Consider the following 16,760-nt stretch of genomic DNA (forward strand, 5'->3'; position numbering starts at 1 on the left):
TCATTTCTCCAACTGGAACTGTTGAAACATCTACCCAACCCAGTTTACTGGTAAAAATAAGTTTACTGTACAGAATGCATTCTCACCAATAAGGTCATTTCAAGCATTTGCATTACAAAAATGAGATAGAAAATTGTCATGCCACACATAAGGAAAGTCACTGCTATGTATGCCCCTTGGCAGACAAATAAGGTTTGAACTAGACAATCACAATAAGTTACACATACAAGTTTTTTTCAAGCATGCTTCCATAAATAATTATTGGTGAGTTAATGACATCTATTTCACAAACTTGAAGATGTCCACGTTTACATGGCAAGGTTTTGAGGAAGACTGCATTTTGACAGTGCTGTATCAAGTGCACAACAGATAGTTTTTACACTCCAAATATCAAGAAAATATTTTTTTGTTAACTCCTATTTACAAAAATATTTTAGAATTTACAAAGGGGGATACACATCTGAGAAATTCTTGTCCAAAGAAGGTAAACATGTTATACAAATTCTTGTGCTCAGCCTAATACATCTTTTTTCTACAGTTTGCTTTCATCTTTCAAAGGAAAAAGTTATGAATAAATTCCTTTTCACTGAGGTATATAATGAATCGATATAGATCTAAACATCAGAATATTGAAATTAGCAACTTATTTTGAGCAGCTCATGTTTTGAAAAATATTGACATTAGTATAAATAAGCTGTGGAAAGTGTTTTAAGATTGGAATGCCAGATAGTCAAATTGTCAAGAATGTATGCCGAAAGTTCAGATAAGGATATTTGTTGGCTAAATATGCACTATACTGTTTGAATGAACTACTATGCTAAAAATATTTTCCAATAAAAGCATAATAGTAGGCCACATTTCAAAATTAGAATTAAATAATGATGGAATATAGCTGTAACAAAACTTCTAACAACTTGGGAAAAACATTCTAAATACATGCAAATTTAATCCTAAACTGTACTACTAACAAGTGTTATTCCAAGCATATTCTAGAATTTAACCCCCGCCCCATTTTTAATTTTATGTACATTCCTGGAATAAGTAGGCCAATAGAAATAATTTAAGCGCAACTAATTAGGCTTAATTAAGTGGCCTATAAATGACTAATGGAAGCATACCTGTTCAGCTGGGCTCCCTGAAGGCTAGAATCTCTTCTTACAAAAATGCATCTGCCCATTTTCAAGAGTTCAGCTTATCAGGACAAATTTACCAGTTCTTCCATGTGGTTATATCAGAACCACTCATTTGCCAGACAGCTGGCCCTGATATACAAAAACAGAGGCTCCTGGTATGTTTTTGAAAAGTTACCTATTAAAATCTGAGGTTAAGATTTATTCTTATGAGACATTTTTATATTCAGCCTTAATTCCCAAGAATCCTACACATATGGAAGGCAAATTAGGAAAGATAATTTATCGTTTCTTTCAACGGGTAGATATTCAACTCCCTTGTACACCGTTCTGGAAATTCTCAGAGATGGCTTTTCAAAAGGGCTATGATGTTTCATTGGCTAGGATAAAAAAGGGAGAAGGGCATCAAACCCATTGGGCACATGGAATACTGCCAAACCTCAATGCTTTAGCTATCAACATGACGCATTTTACGTTATTTAAGCAGATAACTTTTATCTCCAAAAATATTCTAAAAGACTCTCAAGCATTTTATAAGTGTTTTTTAATTCAGGGTATCTCACAAGAAAGCATGTATGAACCTTAAGTTATTTATATACAAGTTCATGAGTATCTTGATTTACTGAAAGTTTATGCTAACTGAAAACATGATGCAGAATCTGTTAATTTCATAGGGATCTAAACAATTTTTTTGTAATTTTACTATAGTAGCTCCCATCAATTACTAGTTGTAAAAGAATAAATTTCAGAAGCATACTCAAGTGTACAAAAATTCTCCCAACTGTTATTGCTTATTGACTTATCTTAACTCATCTTTTATTAGTTCTGTAAGTTTTGAGAAGAGCTAAAAATACATAATACTGACAACAAATGCCAGCAAATTTCTCACCAGCCCCGACATCTTCCCATATGAAGTAACCTTTTTTAAAAGGTGCTATTTAATGTTCTTGTGGAATTAATTCTATTTAAAAATGAAGTTCCTGCCCATATGAAAGAGTGTTTCAAGTGTTACCCTAGCAATGCTCTACAACTTAACTCTTGCAAAACCACCTCTCTCTAATTCAGGATAGCAATGGATTAAGATCAGCGATACAGTGAATGTGCATTGGGGCTGATCAGTTACTGTACATGACTGTACTTTGAATGACTTATTTTCCTCCACCAATCGCTGAGCATTATTATATGTGGTGTAAAAGTATCAAACTCAACTGGATTTAGGATATATTAATTTCTCAATGCCCATTAGGAAACTGCTGCTTTGATAAGGGAAGTCTGATACTTTTTGCTCTGATGACAGACCATCTTTGTAAGATCTTCAATTTTTTCTCAGACTCAAATCACTGTTTGTTACTAGTGCTGACAGAGATGTACTTTCTGATGCATCTTCTTTGAGATTCAGGAACGATTCTCTGGTTATCTGCAATATTTCTCTCAGTCCTTTGTTTTCCTGCTGTAAGCAACAAAACAGTGCTTTTAAAGTGGCATGGCAAAGAATAAAACAAAATGTTTTAAAGGAAAGTTGTTTCAAACATCTAAAAAGAAACCTATAAATCAGAGAAGATGACATCTTGTTTTACTACTCTCTCCAGAGACTTCCTACCCTTACCCATCACTACAGAGATGGAGATGCCGGTCTTTCAATATACTATAGCCAAAGGCATCGTTCAACAGAAAGGAGTCCAATACACAACACAGCTAAAAATGTTTCAGCCACTCAGGCAAATTGATGGTGACAACTTAAACCAGTCCTGTAAATAACCAGTTGTCAGTTCAAGATTACTTCTCAGATCTAAAAGTTGTAAAAAATAAAACATTTGAGCACGTACAGAATTTTAGTCACCCCCTGCCCTGGCTTACATTTGAATGGCATTTTAGTATAAGCAGTTAACACTGCAACACTTCCAAGAAATACAAGAGATGCTACTGCTGTTCCACCATTGCTGAAAGACAGTGGCACAGATCATTGCACAAAAATGAGTTAAATACATTGTTTGGTGTTTTTCCGGTCACTGAGACGTTTCAAAAATAATGGGAAACCACCCTTTGTTGCTGTGTTTGGGTGATCTACTCCCAACTCAATTTCAGGAACAGCTGTTACAAGGAACCATGCAACAGTTACTTCTACATTTAAAACTAAAAGTCCCTTTACATCTGAGCTCAGGTAACTGAGTTCATTGGATTTGAAGATGGAATTTGATTCCAACACATTCTAACAAATTGATAGTTGTTTTTTTTAAAAGAGGCTGCCAAGGTATGTTTAGGATGTAATAGGGAACTAGGGCTGATTTTCAAACGAAAGCTTCAGTTCTCCTTGTAACTGGGTGAAGACATGCTCAATCTATTTCCCAGAATGTTAATATTAGCAGGACTCAACCACCTTATGTATTGGCTAATACAGCTATCAAAGGCATAGAAAGGCATATAAAGATGGGTAGGACTTTTTGACACATTGCTATCACTTTTAAAGGTTTAAGTAAGTTGCATTTTTGATGCCACATGTTTAATCTCAGTAGTATTCCACAACAGATACTTGTCATCTGTTTCCATTCTAATTTCCGATTTCCATCAACAAGCCAACGGCAGGATCAATTATGAGTAAAAATGTTTTGTTAATCAAAGTGTGTGTGTGTATAATATCACACCTGAAATCAAATATAAATACCCTAAATGCCAAATGTGCACAATTCAGCATAAACCTTCTTGGCCAGGTAAAGCATGGCTAGTACGAGAGATGCATACATTTCAATCAGTTATGGTTAAAAATCAAGCATAATTAAATTATAATGAACTGGACAACATCGTTTCCAGTTGTTCGTTTCCAGGTTGGGTTCACAGATCTGGTGCTCTGGACTTTTTAGTGTCTGAAATGTGGATCTCTGGAAACATTCTTGGGAGACTTCTGTGTGGCTGTTGTGGCCTTGGCTGCCTTTGATACAGAAGCCTTCATGACAATGTGAATATGCTGGGCAACCTCACGGCCAAGGTACTTAATCTTTCAGCTGACTGGGTCTTATGGTTTCCTAAATTGCTCCATCAAATTCTTAAACCTAGTTGGGGACACTGGAAATATATATAAAAAAATTATGGACTAATTACCAGTTATATTGGCAAAACACCATGTGGTAAATAGAACTGAATATATTATCAGATAATCAGTTGCCAATCAACTATTAACTATGAAAGAAGAGTTGTGCATTTGCAATAGAGAAATATAGCAAAAATGCTTATACTGTCTATAGGTAGGCCAGGTCAGGAAACAGACAATGCAAGGATTATATAGGCATACTTTATCATTGAAGGGTGTAACAACACAATCTTGAACGCCTAACAGTTTCAAGGTGACATCGTTCTGAGTTTTTTCCTCAATGCTTTTCCCCATCCCAGGACTAAGCTCTTGTTTCTCTTTCCTTAATGGTACCTGCATTCTTTCATCAAGGTTATCTCCACATTCTTCCACAATCCCATGCCTTGGGATGGTGTTGACATCCCACACCTTGAAGAGCACCCAAATGCCAGCGTACTGATGCAACCAAATTGAGTGTCTTTCATTAGAGGAGTTACTCATTAGAAGCCATGGGGGTACAAAGATTTTCTCAGGAAGATTTCAGTTTTTGAAGCATATGGAAAAATACTAGCATTAAGGCTCTGAAGAAGACATACTTTTACTTGATATGAAAGTCTGCCCTCTCTTGTTCTCACCATAAGGGATGGTGAAAACAAGAGCTTTGTGAACTAGATGAGGCAGCAACACTCTGGTGGAAAAGTGTTAGGAGATACACAAGCACAATAGTTGTCCTCCTTCAGTTCCTCTGGAATTCAGACCTAGTCTGGACAGCTGCACTTTGAGCGGGATGCATAGGTGTGCGACTGTGTAAACGATACTTTTAGTTCAGAAACTGAACAGAAGTTATGAAGAAGAGTGTTTATTCTGCCCACTGAGCAAAAAATTTTGAGAGTCTCAATTCAAAACAGTATGCGTACATCTATTTTTTAAAACAAATGTTTAATTATAGTAGAAAGCTACTGTCCAATACACAATGAAAGGTCAGCTGTATTTATGATTGATTTGTAAAACAACACTTCTGTATTATCCAGCACGATTTATCTTCAGCTAGGTAATGGCATTTAAAATAGGTTCAGCTTTTAGCCTTACATATTAACAATTAGTACTTTAACATTCTTATCTTATTTTTTAATTCTTTGAATTTACCACTTTAAAAATAATGTATTCATTTTCCTATAGAGTTTAAAACCTACCTCAAGCTGAAAAATACGTTCTTGTTCTTTGCAACCTTGCTGCTCATCAATTTCAATGGCTTTTCGCATTACTGCTGCCATTTCTGTGATTTGGTCCACATGCACTTGTAGTTCCTAAATTAAGAGTAAAGTAACATTAACAAGCAATAATACTTTAGTTTTAAATATTTCCTGAGTGTCAAATGTATAATCAACCAATAAGCAAAAACTACGTAGTTTCATTTTTGGTGATTTAAGTCTCAGATTTTCTCCACAATAAGAAGAGCTTCTTAATAGTTTTCAAGTCACTACATTATTTCTTGCAATTCTAATATTAGTTTTTGTCACAGACCAAAATTCTCTATAAAATATCCAGCTACAAAACATAATAAAGCTAAAATATTAAGAAAGAAAATGTATAGCTAATTGCTTTCTTATAGCAGTGTTTCCCAATCTGGCCAATTTTGAGATATGTGGATTTCAATTCCCAGAATTCTTAGCAATGGCCATGCTGTTTTGTTGTTGTGAGCCACCCAGAGGTGAGATGGATGGCTATACAAATCAACCAACCATTTTGTTACCTTTTTTGAGATTTCTAAGTGTGTATTGGCTAATAGAAAAACCACATCCACTTCTATATCTCTCAGCCCAACTTGCCTCACAGGGTGGTGGTTGTGGGGAAAAGAGGAGGAGGTGTATTTGGTATGTGCGCTGCCTTGAGTTATTTAAAAAAAATAACAAAGGCAGGATGGAAAATAAATAAATAAAATAATAGAGTAATCTACCAGGAGGGATGATATTATATCAGAGTGCCATGTATGGTACAATGGACAGCTCCACAAAGCATATGATATTGATTCAACTACATCCTCAGCAAAGGGCCAGATCTGATTTTGGAAGGCAATTATTTCTTGCGGTTACATTTTTTAAAATTTCAGTATTAACTATTTCAATATAAACTATTAACTAACAATATTTATATGCATTATCTACCCCCCAAAATATGTAAATGTATCTTTCTGACCTCCATAATGGACGAGTTTCATAACATGCTTATATACAATGCTTTGATGTCATCCATAATATGCATATTCACCTAGCGGAAGGAACTGTTTTCTGGTTTGGGGTAATTAATTCAATCCACAAAAAAGATTGGAAAAAACTTTCAAAGCAAACATTCAAAAAGCATTTGGAAATTTTGGATAACTTGAGTAAGTAACTTCAGACTTATAGTAACATCTTGGAATATCAGCATTCTCTGAGTACAAAGGTTATTTTAATATTTTAGTAACAGCTAAAGAATTTACTTTTAGATGGAAAAGCTAGGGCACTGCAGAGATTAAGAAGTTGGATTAACCGCCCAGAGTTCCTCCTTGTGGGGGAGATGGGCGGTGATAAAGAAATAAATAAATTCAGAAACTCAGGATGAAGTTCTGACCTCACCATAGAGCTCAATGGGTGATTTTGGTGAAATAGAAAATGGCGTTAGGTTAGACAAGTAAATTATCCCCTTCCCAAATAGATTTTCCCAGGGAAGTAAACTATTAGTTCTGCCATAAAACATTTAGCTGCAAAGGAATATTATTCAGACCCAAGTGGATAATACAATCTGGTGGGAAACAAGAGAGACCAGATAACACACAGGGAACAGTTAACAGACATATTCAGAGTTCCGCTGAGTGAGATGGGCAGGGTATAAATTTGGTAAATAAATATATATTTTTAGACCCCTTTGTTCAACTCAAGAAAGCCATTGTATTTGCCCTATTACCTTACCATCCTGACCACAGTAATGCACACATATTATAATCCAATCAATTAAATGCCAATTGATAAAATACACATAGTAGTTTACATAACTCAATATAGAGGAGTTGCATTTCTTCATTTTAGGCTTGTTCCTTTGCCTCTGGTACTGTAATGAACCAATTAGGAACCTTTCAACCCTTTGGAATATCCTTCCCCCAGAAGTAAGGTTGGCCCCCTCCCTCCTGGACTTCAGAAAACAATTAAAGACCTGGTTTTGTCACCATGCCTGGGGCGGGAGGGAGAACAGTCAACTCTGGGGATGGCTAGTTCCTTAGAGTGGCCCTGTTTGGCTTGCGGGTTATAGAGAATTTTTAGCCATCGGGTTCCTTCCATATTTATATTTTATTATCTATTATATTTATTCTATAGTTTTATATGGCTTTTTATCTATGTTTTATTGTCAACCGCCCAGAGTCCCCTCTCCAGGGAGATGGGCAGCGATGAATTTGATAAATAAATAAATTTGTGCTTCACTGGAATTGTGTGCTGGTCTCTAGTTCTAAACTGACTCCTAAAAATTCTTCTACCTTTCAGACTTTTTTTTTTTTTTTGCAGGGGAGAAATCCCTATGTGCACTGCTTTGTATTTCCAGAAGAAAAGAAAGGAAGATTATGATAAATAATAATAGAAGAACATGAATGTCTTTAGGAAGCAAACTGCTTTCCAAATTGCAATGAGCTTTAATAAATTTAGCTCCTTATGAAAATGTTTTTGCAGAGTATCATAACATTCAGTGCCTTTTCCTTTTGATTTTTAATAAGTACAACATTATTTATTTATTGGGACTTACATGCTGCTTCAATTCAGCAGGACTCTGAACAGCAATCAAGAGACTGAACTGTTTTCACCAAACATTTAGTACTAAACTATGCAAGAGATTATTTATTTCACTAAAAGAACTGGAGAGTTTGGGCAGTTAATTGAAGCAATAAATAGGAACTCACTTGGGTTCCTTCATTCGATGTCTTTAGGTCATTGTAATGTCGTCAAATGACATAAACACAATTCTAGAACCTGGGGTAGGGGTGGGAATAAGAGATAGCGAACAAAAAATATTATATAAATTAACACTTAAGTATCTTTTCTCCTATACTACATTCTTCTATGCAAATCTTCCTTCTCTCATTGCCATTTTGCAGGTCAAGATTTTAAAATTTGATTTAAACTGTGTGTTATTTAGTACCAACTTAAGATAGCAAATAAAATCTGTAGTATCCAAAATAAAGCATAGTACCAGAAGAAATTTACAAAAATATTAAAGGCACGCTACCTTGGAGTGCTGCTCCTTTAACTTCATTATTATACCTGGATCATCTTTTTTGCTGGCCATGAGCAATCTAAACATCTGCTCTCTATATTTGCTCATTATTAGCTCCAAGGCACACTGATGTTCTTCAAGAGACGTACGGAGTTCTGTCAAAATACACAACAAATTTAACATACACAAGTAATACTATGTAAATACAAAAACTTCTACTTGTTAAGTAGAATCTTGTTTGTTTTTAACTTTCTCATAATGGAAAAATTTCTATCTGTGCAGATAATTCAAATGCTGTGAAATGTATCAGCAATCTCCAATCTTTTCCTTTATATGGACTACTACTACTACTACTTCATCATCAAAAGCTCTTACATGTCACCATGTAAGGAAGCAGTTTTAAGTATTTTGCAACATAGCTTATTTCTAATAATTAGAACAGTGTTTGTTCACAATAACATCTGGCAAAAATGCCACTATTTAAATTTATACAATGTTACGTTACAAAAATATTTGTAAAGCAAGTTACACTGAAAATGCTAACGCAACGTAGAGCCGTTCAGTATTCAGATCAAGTCCTAAGTACTCGGGCAAAGACGCTTGCCACTTCTGTAATGCTTCTTGAACACAAAATGAGAATTTTCCTGATCCTATGGCGCTGCGGGTTAAACCGCTGAGCTGTTGATCGGAAGGTCGGCGGTTCGAAACCGCGCAGCGGGGTGAGCTCCCGTTGTTAATCCCAGCTCCTGCCCACCTAGCAGTTCGAAAACATGCAAATGTGAGTAGATCAATAGGTACCGCTTCGGCGGGAAGGTAACGGCGTTCCGAGTCGTCATGCTGGCCACATGACCCGGAAGTGTCTATGACAACGCCGGCTCCAAGGCTTAGAAACGGAGATGAGCACCGCCCCCTAGAGTCGGACTCGACTGGACTTTACGTCAAGGGAAACCTTTACCTTTACCTTTTATGCATCTACTGGGTGGGCTCAGGGAAACACCTAGCTGCTTTATGGAGGGTCAACAGCAACAATAACATTTTGCCTGCTTTGGCTCCAAATGCTGCATGCTTCCAATGCCACATCAAGCATGATACATTGAAATGTATACAAAATTACATTATTATACTATCTCTCCCCTCCCAACATACACATATACCATCGGCCCCTAAAGCACCAGAAGTTGGAAACTGTGGCAACAGATGCTTCAGATATTTTACTGGCTTATGTACACATTAGAGAAGGGAAGACGACTAATGCATTATTGTAAGCTAATAAGTGTTTGGCTATGCTAATAAAGCACGCTGGATTTTAATGAAAACCTTGGACTATTTTAATGGTAAAAAGGACTCTTCTTAAACTGAATGCTTATTCACCTTTATTTTCTTGTTGCAGTTCTCTGATCTGTCTATTTTCCTGCTGGATACCTAAGACCAGGGAAGAGCGAGGCCTATGTCTTGCTACTTCATTAAGTTCTTGAATTTCTTCCTGGTACTGAAATTAAATAGACATTTTATAAAACAGAGAGAATGGCAAAACATTATTAGATATCTGGTATTAAAAGCAAAGCTGAACTTTGATATCAAAAAAAGACATTTTGATACGGTATAATTAGTACTATGAACTCATAAAAACTTTGCCTTTATAGTTCTCAAATGTAAATTTAAAAACTGAACACTTTGAACAATGTAACCATGAAAGACACAGAATATTTAAACTTTTTCATTTAAATAAAATTCTATTTCATTAAAATGGAACTTATTAAAATGTCTGCTGTATGAGGTTGCCTGTGAAAACTGCAAAAGTGCAACATTAACACACTGCAATAAGCCATATTGTCATTTACTTGGTTTTGGCTTATCACATTACATTGTAATTAATAAACCATGATTAGGCGAAGCATGGTTTAGCAAAATATGTAAACCTGGTCATTATCTGCATGATGCAGTTGCATTAGCTATTCAGGAATGCAGCAACCCAATCTCTCAAGATTATACAAACAGGTAATACTGCTTGTATATTCCCCTTTGTGGGGAGATGGGCGGTGGCAAAATAATAATAATAATAATAATAATAAATAAAACAAATTGTGAATGTTAATTGCATCATTAGTCTATGTATCAAACATTAATTGTATCAGATTTATGATAGTAGATAAATGAACTGAATTAAGTACCTTATTAGTGCAAATGATTATACCCTCCCAAATTGTTATATTTGCTATAAATATTAAAAATGTTGCAGCATCTTTACCACCACATAGGTAAATACTGTAATATTGCATGAAAATAAAATGCAAAAGAAACAGTCTACAGTTTTAAAATTTCAAGCTTTGCACTCCCCTTAAAAAATGAAATGGCATTTATTAAGGAGGAACAGAAACCTGTTTCATAGCTTCCACTCGTTTGTTGAGATCTGTAGTTTGTTCAATGAGAGCTTCTGCTGCACTGTCATGCTCTCTTAGTCGCTCCACTAATGCTTTTGCATCAGCTAGGGCCTTCTCAATTGTGCAACTCATTTCTGAAAATTAAGATAAGATAATACCAGCTACAGTTCCACTCTGTCACAGTTTGTCAGAAGCAGCATGAATTGGTTGACATCCTGAACATGCAGACTGAAAATATGTAAGTCCTCTTCCTTTTGAAAATGTCACTGAAGGTTAATTCTATCCTTTACTATTTTACATCAAGTGTCACAAATGCAATACAGAAGCATGATTAAGTGATCCCAATAGAAGAGAATATATGTAGCTCAGGGTTGAATTGTGGAGTCCTTGGCACTCTCTGAGCTTGGTGATTTGCTTGCAGATGTTCCATTACCCGACGAGGTAACATCAGCAGGGCACTGATGATGTTACCTACTCAGGTAATGAAATGTTTGCATGCAAGCCACCAAGCTCAGAGAGCACCAAGGACTCCACAAGATTAAGTGACTTAAAGTTAAGTATGCATAGGATTGCTTTAATTTATATCACTTGTAAATCACAGCTTAGTAGTGCTACAACCATGTTTCAAATATGGGATGTCTTGTGTTTTGATTACATTATGAACTGTCATCCTGCATATTCTGAAACTTATATCTGAAGACCTCTTAATTTTGAAACAGTACTGTATGTGTATGTAAGGTACCCTGCTAATCCTGATACATTGAATGAGGCACCTACACTGACAAAGTACACAGCAATAACAATGTAAAGAACCTTTTGCACTCAAGATATTTTGAAGTATAATGCTCATAATCTCCAGCCAGCACAAGAACTGAGGGAAACTTCATTTCAATAAATTCTGATTTCACAAAAGGCATATATATCTTGTACTCATTCTACCTTTGCTAGATGCTGACACTGGAAAAATATGCAAGAAATTCAGGTCACCACTTCCTGTTGAAAGGTACTATTTGTCACAAAGCAACTGTAGGAACAAGGACATACTTTACAAATGACCTTATTTAATACTCCGTGACTCATTTGTTATGCAGTTTTCATAACATAAAGGACATCACAAATGAGTCTTTAAATAAAGCTCTTAAATTTAAACATAACTCTTTCTGTAAAGTTTTCTTATTGTTTCTAGGTATGTTTTGATTTTTTGGGTTACCTTGCCTAGAAATTGTTTATAACTAATATTAACACTTTTCACTGGTCATTGATCACTTTCCCATTAAACTGGGAAACCTGAAATCAAACCTATTGGGTGGCCTTTACCTATCAGTATCACTCAGCATATTTTACAAAATTTGTGAATCAGGTGAGATAGAGAATCAACCAAGCTGTCCTGGCCCCCACAGAGAAATCAAAACCATTACTGGTTACATTCAAATTAAAATGGGAAGCTGAGAAGCTGACACTAAGGCACTAATCTACAATAACATAAGCAAAATGTAGGCTTTCTTGTATTATCAATCACAGATTTCAAATGGTTTTGACTAAGAATCAGGGACAACACTCTAAGCAAATTACACCCACAAAGATCTAATCATCACCCATTTTCTATATGTGGAAGGCTGAATATTGAAATAAATCATTCTTCCGATTCTCAGACCAAGTATTTTAAAGCTTGTGGTTGTGCTTTAAGGCCCTCCAGTCACCAACTCTGGAGCAGTAACAAATCCGGAACACCAGAGCATCAGAAAACCATATCTGTCACACACTTACAATTTCAGCATTCTCTGAAATCTTTAGATTCCGAGCTGCCAGACAAGCAAGAAATTGAACTGATGTTGATCTGGAGTGGCCTTACTCACTAACTCTCAGACCAGCCTGCTTCATTGGGTTGTTGTAACCCAGCGTTTCTGAACCTTGGAAGCTTGAAGATGTGTGGAGTTCAACTCCCAGAACTCCCCAGCCAACTTCATACATCTTCAAGCTTCCAAGGTTCAGAAACCCTGCAACTGCTGAAAAGACCTCCTCCAAAAGATTATTTTTATCATTCCTTTTCTTAATGTATTGTTTTAAATACTAGCCCATTTTATTTTACATTTACCCTGCCACTCAAGCCTTCAGTGTGACAGCCTTGTGCTGCCCTATCGGAACCCTCAACACATAGAAAGGGTAGAGAAAATTCTGGGACATCACCAGTCATCATGGGCGGGGGGGGGGGGGGAAAGGAAGAGACACCATACACACTCTGCAATACAAGGCACACCCAAGCCCACAAAACAGCTGAAAGTCGACAGTTACCTAAAAAAGCAGGCAGCCACCTCCAATCCAATCCCCCAAATCCCTCTGATGGATATGATGCGTTAGACTGGGATTTACAAGCAGAGATTGAAAGTCAACATCTTATAGATCTTTCCTCTTCTATGGAAGAGGATACCCTCCCCTCTGAACACACTGCTGCAACTGCTCAGCAGCTGCACAGCTTTTGCAGGATGAGGGTGTGAATACAAACCTGGTAAATGTAAAGATTGAAAATATAACCGACTTTCTAACCAGACAATGCCTGCTGACAGCGCAAACTGTTCTATCTTTGCACTTCCACAGTCAAAATCAAAGTGGACTCTTTAAAAGAAGTCTTTGTAAAGTTGATTGAAAAACGAAACAAAACAAAAAGGTAACACTGCTAAAGCACAGATCTCCTTTACAAAGTGTGCCATAAAAGCAGTCAGCAGGGAAGTCATGGGCCACCTCACCCCTACACCAAGGAAGAGGGATAGTAAGGACCAGAGACAGCTGACCACTCATGTGGAGAAGGGTGAGAAACAAGTGCCTAGTGGTTACTAACTAAGGGAGAGAGGCATTTAAATCACAAATACTACCTACAGCCTAATCAAATCACCCTACAAATATCGAATAAGAGTAAATAAAGGATGATGGGGATCAAAAAGAGCAATTACGTTTAAGCCAACTGGTATGCTGTGAAAAGCAGCTGATTGATTTACAGGAGGTCGAATGGCTCCCATCCAGCAGAGGCTATGAATGAATTTTACTTACATTCAGACAATCCACAATCTCCTGCATGAAATTAAAATGAGGCCCTTTCTGCAATTTTTCCAATACTTGTGTTCCTGTTTCATTCAGAGGAACTCAGCCCACTCCTAAGCCAACCTGGCCCAGAGAGTCCTGTCACTCTAAAGAACAAATGTGACCACTTGATTCTAAGTAACCTCAAGGACATTCTACCAGCTCTGCCACCCCCACCCCCACCCCATTAGATGATTGCCCAGGCAAACAATCTGCATTATCTACAGCAAGGCAGTGCACAAATGACCCTCTGGAAGAAAACCTGATTAACTCTTTCAGTGCCTTGCCAGACTTGGAACAAGCTGACATTATTAAAAGACTGGATGATCTGAGAGAAACTTTAGTGGCAACATTTATGCAGCCAAACCTCTAATTGATTTGATTTTACCAACCACTCAAGGCAACTGCAATTACTTTGAGAGAGGACTTGTTGGCATCTCAGGCCCCTCCTCAGACTTGTGGAATCCAGATATGCAGATCATCAACACAGAGTCCCCTGGAGAAGATCCACACTCCTCCACCTTGTCCCTATTAAAACAACACATCATTCAGAAACTTCAAAGAACAAAAAGCTGGATGCTGTTGATAGACAAGAGGAAAGTCTTGACTGCCTAAAACCCTGGGAACCACAACCAGATCTAGATGGTGGGCCACACCAGGAACATGAGATGGATATTTTTAGCCTAACATAAACAATGTTTAACTAACATACCCTCCAGCTCTCCAGGCAAACCTCTGCTTCAGGAACCACAGGTAATTATGACCAAGGTAGTCCATGAGGCAAGAAGAACAACATTGCCCAGGGCTGAGACAACCTCTCTGATCAATTAATGACAGAAATTAAACACATTATTCAGTCAGTGAGACCTACTAAGGCACCTGGTGAAGACTTCCTACCCCCAGTACTTTTCAGGTCACACAATGACTGGTGGGCTTCACTGCTGGCAGGGTTGTTTACATATATAGACAACACTGGCCATATCCCAGCAGGTTGGGAACTCTCCATAATTCCCATACACAAAAAAAGAGACAAGGAAGACTCACAAAATTACAGACCCATAAGCCTTACTGATACAACAGCTAAGATGTATGCAAAACATCTCTTGAGAAAAATAGAGGATTGGGCAATTGAGAAGAATATATTAGTTGAAACAGCTAGGTTCAGACCTGGCTATTCCACAATAGATAATTGCTTTGTCCTACACAATCTTGTTACCAAATCTACAACAGATGGTAAACATCTGTTTACATCTTTTATAGATCTTAGTGTAGCATTTGACTCCATAAATAGAGACATTTTACGGAAGCTTGCTAAGCTAAATATGGAACCTAGACTTCTATACCTGTAAAGACCTTCTATACAAATACATGCCTGAAAGTCCATAAAAGGGGTCCCTTACACAGAGCATACCCTCTTATAAAGGTGTTAGACAAAGATGCACCTTGGCCCCCATGTTGTTTAATCTTTATGTTTCCAGGATTTCTCCACTCCACGAATGTTCACATGCCAAAGATCCTTTTGTATGCAGATGACATGGTTCTGATGGCATACCCCCAAGTAGGCCTGAGAAGACTGATGGGGAAATTTGGTGCCTATTGCGCTTCAAACTTTTGGAATATTAATAAGACTAAATCCAAAGTGGTGGTTTTTGGAAAAAGACAGCCCATATACAACTGGCACTTGGACGGAGAGCCTATAAAACAAATAGGCTCCTTCTCATATTTAGGGATGGTTTTTATGGATACAGGGTCTTGGGCCAACCACTTCAAACTAAATTCTATAAAGGCAACAGCAAGTTCTAAAATGCTAACTAAATTAATAAGTTATAACCACCCAAGCACTCTGCTCTACATTTTAAATGTCCACAAGGCAAAAATTGTACCAATGCTAACATATGGCGCAAATCTATGGGGCCTATCAAAGGCCTTACTCGAACAAAATCAAGCATGCTTTTTAAGAACTTTTCTAGGGACTGACAGGAATACACCTGCAGTAGCAGTAAGAGCCAAAACAGGCACCCACTCAATTTATGTTGTTGTTGTTTATTCGTTTAGTCGCTTCCGACTCTTCGTGACTTCATGGACCAGCCCACGCCAGACCTTCCTGTCGGTCGTCAACACCCCCAGCTCCCCCAGGGACGAGTCCGTCACCTCTAGAATATCATCCATCCATCTTGCCCTTGGTCGGCCCCTCTTCCTTTTGCCTTCCACTCTCCCTAGCATCAGCACCTTCTCCAGGCTGTCCTGTCTTATCATTATGTGGCCAAAGTTTTGTCTTTAATATCATTCCCTCAAGTGAGCAGTCTGGCTTTATTTCCTGGAGGATGGACTGGTTTGATCTTCTTGCAGTCCAAGGCACTCTCAGAATTTTCCTCCAACACCACAGTTCAAAAGCATCGATCTTCCTTCGCTCAGCCTTCCTTATAGTCCAGCTCTCGCAGCCATATGTTACTACAGGGAACACCATTGCTTTAACTATGCGGGCCTTTGTTGTCAGTGTGATGTCTCTGCCCTTAACTATTTTATCGAGATTTATAGTCTAACAATAATCAAAGCCTTAATTACTGGTAGAGGATCCTCTTAATGGAACCTGACAGACTACCAAAAATGTGCCTTGAGGAACAGATGGGCACAACTCAACCCACCACACGGATCAATCAACTTCTCCAAATTATCTCACATCTTGACTTCTCAACACAGTATCTATTCTCAGCTGGACAGCAGGCCAAGGGAATACTCAAACCAAGAGTTCTGGATGTTAATGCCCAAACCAGTACCGAGTCACTTGAAAACTCCAGGTTGTTGTAATGGCTGGCCAAAAATAAAATGTCCTTCCAAACAGAAAAATACCTGACAATGGGTTTGACACAA

At 37.5% G+C, this 16,760-nt stretch overlaps 1 protein-coding gene across 2 annotated transcripts in view; it reads right to left on the reverse strand.

Annotated features, from left to right (window-relative positions):
* Positions 1-43: 43 nt before the first annotated feature.
* The window catches only part of FGFR1OP2 (FGFR1 oncogene partner 2), a 17,896-nt gene continuing 1,179 nt past the window's right edge, over positions 44-16,760 (reverse strand). The window contains exons 2-6 of one of the 2 annotated variants that reach the window (XM_063308130.1): positions 10,812-10,948; positions 9,805-9,922; positions 8,446-8,588; positions 5,388-5,501; positions 44-2,577 (exon numbers count right to left, since the gene is read on the reverse strand). In XM_063308130.1, coding sequence (XP_063164200.1) covers positions 2,446-2,577; positions 5,388-5,501; positions 8,446-8,588; positions 9,805-9,922; positions 10,812-10,946 — 642 coding nt within the window. In that variant the 5' untranslated portion in view covers positions 10,947-10,948 and the 3' untranslated portion in view covers positions 44-2,445. Of the gene's footprint in view, positions 2,581-5,387; positions 5,502-8,445; positions 8,589-9,804; positions 9,923-10,811; positions 10,949-16,760 lie in introns of both variants that reach the window. The other variant, XM_063308128.1, reaches the window with a different exon arrangement.

This window comes from Candoia aspera, chromosome 7 (genome assembly GCF_035149785.1).
Source record: "Candoia aspera isolate rCanAsp1 chromosome 7, rCanAsp1.hap2, whole genome shotgun sequence".
NCBI lineage: Eukaryota > Metazoa > Chordata > Lepidosauria > Squamata > Boidae > Candoia > Candoia aspera.